This window comes from Ammospiza nelsoni, chromosome 5 (assembly GCF_027579445.1).
Source record: "Ammospiza nelsoni isolate bAmmNel1 chromosome 5, bAmmNel1.pri, whole genome shotgun sequence".
In the NCBI taxonomy this organism is placed as follows: domain Eukaryota; kingdom Metazoa; phylum Chordata; class Aves; order Passeriformes; family Passerellidae; genus Ammospiza; species Ammospiza nelsoni.
In genome coordinates, this window is record NC_080637.1 from 20137566 (window position 1) to 20150685 (window position 13120).

A 13120-nucleotide genomic window follows, 5' to 3' on the forward strand; every position below is an offset into this window, starting at 1 on the left:
CTTTTTACATAGAAAAAATACAGAGGAAAGTAAATGCAGTAGAGTCCATTACCTTATATAACTGCTATACAATTGAATATTAATGACAAAAGTTTCAGAAAACCTAAATATTATAAAAAGCCACCTCTAAAATAAGACTCTGACAGCAAGAACAAGACACAAATTAAACATTAAACAGCTGTGAATCACACGTGTACAAAGACACAGCTAATACAATACAAGAGGCCTTGTGCCAAAAGGATATTCCTGTCACAGTATTATGCATGTTATGTTGCTGTATACAGTATAATGAAGGAATCAGATGAATTTGATTCTTTAAAAAATTTTGGTATCTGATATATCCTGCAATTTTTAAATTTAATTTTTCAACTTTTCAGAGTCAGAAAACCTTTAAAAATTTAAAAAGAAACTCCAATGAGAATGTGACAAATTCTTGACTCTCCTTGTTTTGTCATGTCTTCCAATGGCAATTATTAGATTACTTTCCCAAGGATTTTGTGAAAAAAAATAAGACAATGTGGAATATTTAATTCAAAGCTGTGAACTGAGCACTCCTGCACTGCCATCTGTGACAGCCTTTGCTGAAGCTTGCAGAAGTCTACAGAGCTCTGCTGCAGTACCTTCAAGGCACCTTTCTGCAAACCCAGGCAAATTCACCAACACTCCAGCAATGGCATGGTGAGGAATACACCGGGAAGGAAAACTGTCTCACAAACGGGTATTGTGCAGATTGAAAAATAGATGTGGAAAATAATGAGAACACACACTTGAATGGCAAGAGAAGAGAAAGATTTATTTTTACTGACTTTCAACTGGTGTTAAGATTGCTTGAGAGACATCCAGTACATGTGTAAGACCACCACAGATATGACTACATATGCATATTCTGTCTATCTCACTACCACGCCCTCTCTTCATAAAGGCACTAACTATAAATAGTACGAAAACAGACAGATAAAATGCCACCAAAAAAAAAAAAAAAAGATTGCTTGTATGGACTTCTTGTTCATGTTTGTATACATTCATGCTTTAAATGTACAATTTTAAAATTAATTTAAAAGGTCACCTTTATTTTGGCAGTACAACTGATAAAATGAAACATGCAGAACACATAGCTTGACAGAACTCAGTGCATAATTTTTTCAGAATGAAGCAGTTCTTTACCACCCTTTGTGAGCTGGGAATACATTCATATTACAAGGCAAAAGACACCCCCACCCAAACCAGACATCTGGCTTCTGTTTAATGCATCTGTTTTTCCACATCTCCTCCAACATCTTTGGATAGTAAAATCTATGTCTGACCGCGGGTTAAATTGTATGGTTATATTTTAACAGTCTTCATAGTGCAGCAAGGTGAGACAGAGCTGCCTGTATTCACTGTTCTATCTCCAGGCTGTCCATTTTTAGGTCGGGTGGTTTAAAGCTATTCACTTCTTCATAGGTAAGTTCTGTAGAGGGGGTGTGAGGAAGAGAGAAGAATTAGGTGATATTTTCTCCAAAAGAAAAATATTCCAGACAAAACAGTTCTACGGATACACGTGACCTGTAGTTTGTATATCCAGCCTCTCTAGCTTCCAGATCCAAAAATAGACTGAATTCACTAGGAATCCTCCTCTTAACCTCAGATTACAAATTAGACTCACAAATACTGTTATTGTACAACATGACTGTCCCCTTCAACTAATTACTAAAACACACAGCTTCTGAAAGGAAAACATCAGTTACCCTGTCAGATGACCTGCCAAAATGCAATACACAACAATGTGTAATGGAAAATGGAAACTTTAGAAGTATCTAGATAGGTTTTAAAATGTACACTTTTAACTGTGGAAAACATTCTTCATCATCTCTCAATCAGTTGCCTTCAATTACATATCATTTGCAATTACATATAATTTGCAATTCTGTGCTAATTCCTCAGGATCCTGGGATTTTTTGTTTTTTTTAATGTTTTACTGTAGCTAACTTAATTTTACGGTACTCTGAAAAAAATTTTCTTTTTGTCTTAGAAGCACGTAACAGCTTTCGTCAGCAAATTCTATATTCATCAATAGCTAGAAACATGGGTTACTTGCTATGTTTTGGGAATAACCCTTTATCTTTTCATGCTAACAGTCACGTCCAGTTTTCTGCCTTGGACATTATAGGAATATGTTGTCAGTGGCTACCTCTTTTGTATTTTCTCAAATTAGATGCTGCTTTTTAAGGAACAAATCCTGTTTGCATATGGCTAACTTCAGGTATTGGCATTACTTCCAACTTCTGTTTTCCAAACAGTGATGTTTAAATCATATCAAACTCATGCCTATTAGTTTTTTTATTACGTAACTCTGTCTGAGACAGCTGCTATGCCTCCAAGTGTATCTAGGACTCTAAAAAAATATGTAAAAAATCTCGGTATTGCATCCTGCTTATGCTCTGGTTGTGTTGTGCTGGACCACTGTGTACAGTTTCAGTGAGAGATTTCTGTGAAGGAAATTCTGTGTGCAGAACTCCAGGCATTGGAGGATTTGTTAGGTGACTCTGAGTGACTGACTTATGACTATTACATAGAATTACAGGCAGCCAGGGAGCAGCTACAGCTGACTGAACTTGGAGAAGCCAGTGTCCTCACAAATTGCACACCAGGAACTGTATTAGAAATCATTCTTACTGGCTGTGTGGTTTATGTTCATGAAATTCTTTACCCACTTCCCACTGCACCTACCCAGCAGAGATATGTCCTACTGGAGCAACATCTAAGGAGAGAATATATGGCATTCAACTCTGAATAGCATACTCTTGGCCTCTAAAATTTTGAAACATTTTCTAACTGATTAAACATGTCAGTAAGAAATCTATGAGCTTGGGTTGTGAGCCTCAGCAGTGTGCAATGGAGGCCAAAAAAACTCTGAAGTGTATAATGTATAAGACAAAGTGTCTGAAATCTCATTTTACTTCGGTGCTCAGTCCCTTGAGATCAGGCACCACTGATTTTTAACTTGAACAGAAAAAGAGCAGAAACATGCCAACAACATCTTGAGAAATTGGGTCAATATTTCATCAACACTACAAACATTTTATCTCATCTTACTTAAATGAGGCACATGCAGTACTTGAAAATAAAAAGTTTATTCCCCAAGATAAAAATACGGCCAGAGGGAAGAAGGAAAAGCAGCAAACCTGCTGTGCGAGTTTGGAGATTTTTCTCTCACACCTTTTTTTTACATGTGAATAAAGGAATTGGACCTGCAGTTCCATCAAGGTCAATGATGTAAAAAATGATACAAGAAAAATGCAATGATAAATAATATGATACTGCCTTCCAAGAGATTTCACCTGCATGTCCTCATTTCAGTTTAGAAAGCGTTAAGCTGTTAAGATTGTTGCTGAAATAATTTCAATGGAGTTTCATCACAAACAGAAATCCACTTCATGACTCATAAATTGTTAAACTTTCCTGTTAAAGACTCAGGCAACTGAAAAGGCAGCAGAAAATAAATCATCCATTCCTGAGTACAGCAGCAAATGAAGGCAGCTCTCAACAAACAAGATGTATGGGTGCTGCTGTAGGCTGCCAAAGGAGAGCGTGTGTAAGGAGTAAGTGATGCCAGTCAATACTCCTTGTTTGTACAGACAGCTTCTACAAAAGCCTTTCCAGGGTTCTAGGAGGTTGATTTATTGTAGAGAGAGCCATAACCCCACTATTATCTTTCTTTAAGATATTTGCTATAGACAGTCTTCTTTCTCCCCTGTAATGCCCAGGATAAAACAAGTGGATGGGCATGAGTAAGACATGGGAGTATTCTTCATCCTAAACCTAACCACTGTGATAATACGTTTTTATCAAAGCTTTCCCAAGTAAAAGTTACAGAAAACACAAATAGAAATAAAAGAACATTTATTTTATAGAAGACATATTTCATCTTATGCCAAGGAAAGACCTTTATTGATAAATAGAAACAATTAGTTTTCTACAACATTAATCTCAATTTAAAATCTCTAGTAAGGAATTTTTAGAATATTGTCCTCATTATACAGTGGTGAAATTGGACTGTACTTTTCAGTGTCCTTGCAGTCTAATGTTGAGCCACCTTACTTCTGTGATACTGCAGTGCAATATGACTGTGTTGCAAGCATGGAAGGTTGTTGCAGTAGGTATCAAAGAAAGGTTTTGGGGTGTCACTCCCAAGTAAAACCAACTATCATCTCAAACAGGACCAATAGCATGGTGTAGTTATTAATCCAAATTCCTTTGCTATCTAAAGAATTATTAACAAAATACACATCTATGTGGACAATATTACTTTCTGGTTCTGGTCAGAACTAGACCAGAATCCCAAGTAGTGTCACTTCCCCCAGGACAGTTACTTCAGCTGGGGATCTGACCTAGAAAACTAAAAGCAAAACAGAATGTGTAATTACCTTGTAGCTAGCATCAGCTTTTAGTTAAGCTTTCACTGCTACAGGGAATCTAGTAAGTAGAGGATAGAAGCAGGGGGTGAGGGCAAAATCCAGAGAGAAAATATAAGCTTTTCTGCTTGTCCATTCCACAAGCACACATATGAACTTGTTTGCCTGAGGCTTAAAAGTTCAAGTTCCCCTGGCTAGAAATGGAGGAAAACTGTTATTTAAGTAAGGCTGTCTTCTGCTGTATGTGTTAAGCAGTGCATGCAGTTCTGATACCTTTCCATTCATCAATGGTTCGCTCCTTGTTCTCTATGGACTCGTCGTAGAGCTCGGCCTCGGGTTCATCATCCGGGTCGTGGTACTGCACAAAGTAGGGATGCGCGAGCGCTTCCGACGCAGTGATCCTCTTATCGCTGTCCAAAATCAGCATCTTCTCAAGAAGATCTACAGCTAAGGCAAAACCAGAAATGCAGTTCAGAGCCAGAAGAGACCACGAGGAAATAAAAGAAACCATCTATTCTCATTAAACACAACGAATATTACTGGCAAACTATGTTTAAGGTGAAATAAAAGAAACCATCTATTCTCACATTAAAATGAGATGATTTACAAGTTTTGATGGTAATTCATTAAAAAGGGCTGAGCTATTGTTGCCCATTACTGTCACTTTCGATTAGTTTAAATGCAGCTATGACCTTGTTCTTCCTTAAACACAACTAATTCACCTTAAACACAACTAATATTACTGGCAAAATTTAGGCAACATAACAAGTAAGTTTTGAAGATTTTGTGCTGAGAGTACAAAAGAGAGCTGAAGGAAGCTTCTGGTTTGCTTGTGGCATGCACAAAGGCTCAGTATAATCAAATGGAGATCTGATTCACCTCTTCAGATATCTTAATTCTAAAAAGATCCGTGTGTGCTTATAAGGTAATATCCTATGTTGTGCTTTGTGTGCTTAAGTTTGCACTGATCAGGACCAAGCTAAGTAACTTGTGAATAATAAAGTGTGAGATTACACTTCTAATAAGCAGCACCAATGAAACGACCAGAGGAAAACCCCAAAGCCACTTCACAGGACCCAGCATAAACAAAATATGTTTAAAGTTGACATTTGAAGTATACTTCAAATATCTTATAGAAATAAGAGAGAGTTGTATGGCTGAAATGATTTTTTTAAATGGAAATTATAACTACTTCAAATACTATTTTTTCCCTGCTTTCATATAAGCATTGGCATTAATTTGCCTTTATGCTATTAATACGTAGCATGCTATCATGTACTTCAGGCAAATAAATCCCATTTTTTAATATGAAAATGTTGCAAACTACTTGTATTTGCAAGAATAAAATTTGTATTAATACACAAAATGAATCCAAACCATTTTAATTCACAATACTTTCCTTTAATGTGCACTTGATGGAACTGACCTGGTACTGCAGTGAAATTACTCTGATGACTCAAATGTCTTCTTTTTATGTCACAAGAAAAAGCTCACAGAAACATCTCTTTCGCAAAGGCAGAACCAATTGATTATACAGAAAAACAATCACAGAATCAAAGGTCTGCCTTAGCCTAGTATCCTGTGCCCAACAATGGCTCATATATTCCTAGGAAATAATACTCAAAGGGTCATTCAAACAACTATACTTCCTGGTATATTCTTCTGCTTGCCAGCAATTTACAGCTCATGGCCTTCCTGAGCCAGAAATGATGTCTCTAATCTAGACCCCATGACATTTTTATTTATTTCTGCTATCTACAGCTGGCTTGTGCTTTTCATCTATGTGGACCATTTTCCTTTAGGATGTTCCTGTAATCTCCATCAGAAACAAGAAGACACAGGCTTCATAATGGGAAAACCGTCTCAGGATGAAAGGTTAAGCAATGCTTTTCTCACTGTTCTGATTATCATTATTATTATATGGGATCATACAGCAAGGAACACAAGGAATGCTTGAATCCCTATGTTAGTGAAAAATTTTATCTGTGTCAGTCTGATTTTCTTACCTAATGGATTGGCACCACGAAACACTGCTTTCAAATCCTGCTGAGGCATATGTGGAAGAGATTCGATGTATTTTCTTGCCTAAAAATAAGTTAATATACTTATGATAAGGGTTAAGTGTTGAAGTGAGGGGGAGAACGACCATCCTATAATGCATCGAACTCCGAATTTATTGATCGATCAGTCACTTTAAATAACAGTGTTAATTAACTTCATGCATATTCCAAAATCCAGGTTTACGATAGGCTAACAGAGAAAACTCTAACCACTCCTTTTGTTTTACAATACCGTTGATTGTTTACATCAAACAAATCCAGTGTTCTCACTGTGATACGAACGGTTCCCAAAACTTCCATAACTGTTCCCAGGGTGCCATCTTTTCCCAGAGAGGATGTTACCTTTGTTATGGGAAGACTGCCTGAGAACTTTATTGTTTATGCAAGGATGCCTGAGAGAGACTAATTGTTTATAGAAGTCAGGCTGGAAACTGCTTTGAAACTGCTTCACAGCTACCTGTTACTTTTCTCTCAGCTGCATGGCTTCGTGGCCTTTTTCTTTAAGCCATGCTTGAACTAAACTCCCGACAGTTAAGTTTTGCTCAACAGTAACCATATCAGCTCTAAGAAACCAGACATTGTATTTTTTACGTTTCTTACATGGGAAATTCTTTTTACATAAAACCATAATATATGACCTTGTTTCAAACACTCACCCCTGTATACTGGACAATAAGCAAGAGAATTTTAAGCAGGTACATTTTGGTTTAAGGCTTCAGTGTTAGCACTTTAGTTTTCACCTGTGCTTACTGGTTCATTGCAGTATATCCCCAGTGAATACATGCATGTAATGCTCAGTCAGAAAATGCAGCCTAAATCATCTTTCAGTTACCCTCAGCAAAGTGGTATAATTCAATCTGTAGCCTTCCCTCATCTCTCTTCTCTGGTGAGACGTAGCTTCACTAACCAAAGAAGAAATTCTGCTACTCCATGTGAATGGATTTTCAGATGTTGAACAGAATTTAAGAGCTTGCCTTTTCACTATGGCTATGAAAGGTTAATCCAAACTCAGCTAGTAAAAGCCTGCCTGGATATAGGATCCACAAATGTCAGCCTGACAGTACATGAGCTACAGATTTTTAGGCTGAGGTAGGTAGGTTGGCAAGAGAAGAGGTTGCATATTTGGATCAGACAGAACAGGGAATTCTGAAAAGAAATTGTCAAAAAAAGGAGCAGATGGCTATTCCCTAAATCCATAAAAAACCTCAGCTGGTCTTTGGACAAACCCTAACCCTTTTAAAACATGTTTGTGTTATAGAGATGTCTCTCAGGATTTTAGCAGTCCCGTTAGAAGGACACTATCTGCAGAAGGCTAACTAAGCATCCTTGGTCCATGGAAAAAAGCAACTAATCAACAACTAATCCTAACATGACTGAATAAGATGCAGTGAAAATTACCTCCAACCTTGCCCAGAAGTCCTTTGAAAACAAAACAGACCTATCAAAGTGCACGTACTAGCCTGTCCCCTCTGCTTATATACTCACTGCAGAAACCTGACCAGGAGATCACAGTGTTTAAATTATTCTGAAATACAATTACCATTTAAACTCATATTAACATGAAACACTGACAAACACCTCAGTAACTTGTGCTGAAGCATCCAAGGAGGTTGATCTTTTAGTTTCCAGTTCTTTAATCCTCTACTTCTAACTGAAAATAGACTTGGCATTTCAGCAAATCTCTGACATTGCTGTTACAGGAATGTTAAAAAATTGTCCATGTCTGCAAACTGCACTAAGAAATACCTAAACATAAGGCCAAACCACATGGTAAAGAAGGACTAGAATGAAGAAACTCCCTTGCAGCTGGCAATTACCTCCAAGCAAGGTGTGCATCTCATCTGACATTGCTCCTCTAATCAGGCAGCAGCAGCCCAGAGGTGACCTAGCAGCCCTCCTGTTCATTAACCTGGTTTTTGTGTTCTGCCTGTGCTCCAAAGGTATAATTAGCCCAAATAAAATAGTTTCAGGATTCCTGTACCTCACTGAGCTATGCTCTAAAACACAAGAAATTAAAAGAACAAAGCACGTACTATTTCCATAAGTATTTAAGGTGTTACTATCAAAAAGCTCACTAGTTGTGGGAAAATAACATTTTGTATTCGCTTCTGAGAATATGTTACAGCAAAACCTGTAGGTCTTAACAGCACATAAAGGCTACAAAAGGAACTATGAGACTATATAAGGACATATGCTTAGGTCTGTGTCCTATACAAGGGCTCTACAAGGACTGTGCTTAGGACAGCACAGTCTGAGATTTGTTGGTTGATGAAGTCTCTGGCAAAAGGATGGAAGCTTAGTTAGCCTCCTGCCACAGCCATTCCTAGGTGTTGGGTACCGAAAAACTCTGGGACTGTGTATTGGCCTGTGATGAAGAGGTTTCACTATGCTTGGACCTTCCAGAAATACAGGGCTGCTCTGGCTCTCTGACTGCTCCTGCTTACTTAACCTGCTAGTGCATTCATTAGCAAGGTCAAAGGAAACCCATCAACATTTACACAAGCTGAGAAACAGCCACTGATATTAGTCTGAGGTGTATACAGAAGGGGTTTAAGAAAAGAGCTGCAGCTTAGGAGGTATCTGTGTGCTGGTGTTTATCTGAACTCTTACCTCATGCCCATCACCTGCATCACCTGCCTTTATCAAACAATACTACATCTCATTCCTCAGCTGGCTATCCACAGTTACTGCTTACAATGAATCTTTGAAGTGTCACTTTAGCAGAGAAATTAAGTGGAAATTGGTCATTTACTAGATTGCTATTTAAAGAAGCCACATGGAAAGTTAAAAAGCCCACTCTTAACTAAATATTATTAAGACATTAGACATCACGCAAGCACTTAGAAAGATTAATAAATATGATTTTCAAATTAGGGATCTAAATGGAGCACTCATGCAGAGCAGACATTTTTTGATTTGGATACATCTTTGTTTAGAAACCTTACAATAATGGAAAGCATACAAATTACAGAGACGTCAGATTATCAGATTTAATAGAAATATATTGCTCTGAGCTGAGCACCAGTTTTAATTTTTTAAATTATAAGAATATTTTAATTACAAGCACTAAAAAAGATCATTTGGACTAATTTCTTAACACTTTGCAAAAACTGAGTACATGAGAACAAGTATCAAAATTTATTCAGGTGACAGTCAAGGCATCTGGCTGCCTCCAAAAACATGTTTTTTGAATTACGACATTCTAGCAGTAAAACCAGAGATAATTTTAAGGTATTTCCTCATTTCCAAATTAGAATGTCCATGTAACAGAGGCAGTGACATACAATGCTAGTTAGAATAGGAATGACAGGAAGTCAGTTAACTGAATGAAGCTGTGAACTCACATGTTCTGATGATATTTTCTTCAGAAGCTCCGAACTGGGCGTGCCCACAACTTCCATTATTCTCTTCAGTTGATCAATATCTGCATAATTTCAGGGAAATGAACAGCACACAGTCCTTCTGGGTTTAGACAATTAATGAGCTTCCATGCATGTAACTAAGATGCTTAAAACCATTCAGCAAAATAATTCCCCCATAGCTCACGGAAGGATATCAATTCATACCTGCTTAAACCTAGTCCTGGAGTACCAGATTCTCTACTGTACTATATTAACTTGTCAGGTATGTCAGTATTGCTTTTCTGTCCTAGTTCCCAATTTAATACATTCTTCAGCTTAATATTAATAGCATATTTATATTTCAGTGATCTGAGGGATTTCTGAAAATCAGTTTATTATGATAGGCTATTTTAAGCTGATAGGCCTAAATTACTAATCTGAAGACGGGCAAGTGAAAAGTTATCATTTGGCACCTTTAAAAATTTGTTTTATATATGTCTCAAGATTAAGACCTTTGAAAATGTTCATTTTTCATTGCCACCTAGGATCTGTGAAGTATATTACATTTTTTTGTAGAGACTCAAGATTATTTTACAGCTTTATTTAAATTGATATAATCATATAGTTGTAGACCATATTTTATAACAACAAAAAAAATCTTATTTCTTGTGAACTATATTTACTGATTTGTTCAATACCAACATATCATGTAATCAAACACTCTGAGGACAAGTCATGTCCTGATGATGATATACCTGGAGAATGCCTGTGGTTACAATAGAGCCTAATGATGCTGAGCACAACAGAAGGTCAGTGGGGAGACTTGGTCTCAGCTCTCTTAAGATTATTTCAGGCAATTCTAGTGTCATAATTCTTTGCACCCAGCAACAGCTAAGTACTAGCAGAAGTGTTTTTGGAGGGGTTTCAGAGTAGCAAGAAATGTAAATACAGAAGAAATGTACTCTTGTTTCTCATAATAAAAGCTCGATGCAGTTGGTTCCTCATTCCTTATTATGGGTTTTTCTTCAGTTTCCTTTTATTATTTTACTGCTCTCCTCAGAAACATCTCTTTTTTGCTCCTGCCAGCACAGGAAACGCCAGTGGAAATACCTGATGCTCTATCAGGGACCACAGCACAGTGCTGCAAAAAAGAAAGGGCTTTGTTGGTCCTGTGGCATTTCTGGAGCTACTGGCTTCTTTTAATATAACAGGACAGAACAGAGATATTAATTCACTTATTATTAAAAGTTAACTCATTTGCATTTTCCAGAACTTTCAGCCTAAAAGCAGTTCTATTTTGTTAAATCATATTAGCTGATGAAAAAATGATGCCTTTACTCAGCTTCAGTTTTAGTGTATGTTATTTCAATAAGATCCACACATGGAGGAAATCTACCCTGTTGTAACTAGGTTATTATTTAAACACAGATACACAAAAGAATAAATGTAACTTTTTGTTGTTTAAGAACATCTGTTACTGGTTTTTATCCTACCAGTGGGTCTCATATTCAGTTGTCATATACACTGAACTGAAAGATTAGCAAATTGTTTATTCTTTTACAAGTTTGTTACCTCAAAACCATGTCCATAGAAACACTCAAGTCCTTCGGAAAAAAAAAGGAAGAATTGGAGAGTATTTTTTTAGTTCAATCTTAAGTTTTATATTAAGGATACAATCATTTCCTGGAAATAGAGCCTTTCCTTTCAATAGCTCTGCCATGATACAGCCAACTGACCATATGTCAACTGCCAAAAAACAGAGACAGAAATGTGCACAATGAAACAAAGAGATCCTTAAACACAGCTGTTTCTTGGTTTAAAACTATCACTACATCCAGCTGTAGCAAAATACAAGCCTTCACAGTTTACCTGTTTGATTGTAGTGCATCCAGTTTAACATAATTTCTGGAGCTCTGTACCATCTTGTTGCAACATATCCAGTCATTTCATCATCAGTTTGACGAGCTAAACCAAAGTCTAAAATCTACAGAATAAAAATAAAATAATAATTTTTTAAAACCCCTTACACTTTTGTTATAGGTCCTGATTTTCCCATTAATCATTACTGAGTTTTCCGTAGTCCCTCACTATCAGTGAAGTGGGACAGCAGCACTCTGCAGACGAGCTCATCTGCTCTCCTGCTGTATCTGTGCAGCCTCTGGTGCTGCTTGAAGATATTTCCACTGTAATGAACCTGGTGCTTTGTTCTCCAAGGCAGACTTTATATTTTGCCTTGGGTTTAGTTTTCCACTGACATTAATTTACTAAAAATAAACACTGTTGCTATAAAAAATGAAATATTATTATAATCAGCTGGGAGTGTTTGTGTAAAACGCTGACAGCAAGTGCCAGTGGCCATTTAAAGACCAAATAAGCTGATCACAAATGTGCAGAATTTCTGTTGTCTAATTTTCTTATGTCTAAGCATATACTCAATTCACACATTATCCTGATGCCACTAGGTGAGAAATGTATATCCTGTGTAACAATATAAATTTAAATCACACTTCATTTGTTTTCAGCAGAACTTGACCACCAAAACAAAAGAGGCTGGTTGCAAAGTGTTCCCCTCCAGATGCTTTCCCTTGCTAAGTTTACACTGATGGGAAGTTATTTCAACTGAACTTTCAGCTCATTTCCTTGCTTTCTGTTCTGTTCTCTGGTTAGTCTATGTCCTGCCCTAGCTCTAAGAGAGATTGCCTTGGAAGGGTAAAGTCTGAGCCTATTGTCAGTCACCTGGGCTAGCCAGCATCTCTTCACATAGAAATGTGAGTAAGATCATTGAGTATCTCCTGTGATGAGATCCAGGATTATTTATTAAGCTGATGGCTAATCCTTTTCACAGGGAATAGGAGAACTTCAAGAGTATAATTCAAAATTCCTCCGTTATAATCCAATTAAAAGATATAAAAAGCCTAAAGAAAAACGTTAAGATATAAACAATTAACATCTTTACTTCCAGTATAGTTGAAAAGCATAATTTATTTCTTAAGTAAGTGAAGAAAAATGCATGAGGCAAACAAGCAGAAGTAATGGTGTGAAACACAAAAACTAATGCCCTTATTTTTATAAGGATTTTGGCAATATTTTTCCTTAACAGCTGATCCCTTCCACCAAATGTGCATACACACACACTTTCCTTCTCCTTGCTTCTATTTCCTTTTTGTTAGTACTTGGAAATATCCACTAGTTTGTCCTATTAAAAATAATTTGAGGAAGTAAAGCTAAAAATAAAAACAAAGCAGAGAGCAGTGTAACAAATGCTAGACAGGGAGCTGCACAGATTTCATAATAATAGAAAAAAACCAGAAAAAGTCTCCTTTAT

The 13120-nt window shown here is 36.9% G+C and overlaps 1 protein-coding gene across 1 annotated transcript in view; it reads right to left on the minus strand.

The window, feature by feature from the left end:
• MAPK11 (mitogen-activated protein kinase 11) overlaps positions 1-13120 on the minus strand; it is a 32079-nt gene continuing 18959 nt past the window's right edge. The window contains exons 7-12 of the mRNA XM_059471954.1: positions 11665-11779; positions 11470-11541; positions 9799-9878; positions 6401-6479; positions 4668-4841; positions 1-1450 (exon numbers count right to left, since the gene is read on the minus strand). Coding sequence (XP_059327937.1) covers positions 1377-1450; positions 4668-4841; positions 6401-6479; positions 9799-9878; positions 11470-11541; positions 11665-11779 — 594 coding nt within the window. The 3' untranslated portion in view covers positions 1-1376. The remainder of the gene's footprint in view (positions 1451-4667; positions 4842-6400; positions 6480-9798; positions 9879-11469; positions 11542-11664; positions 11780-13120) is intronic.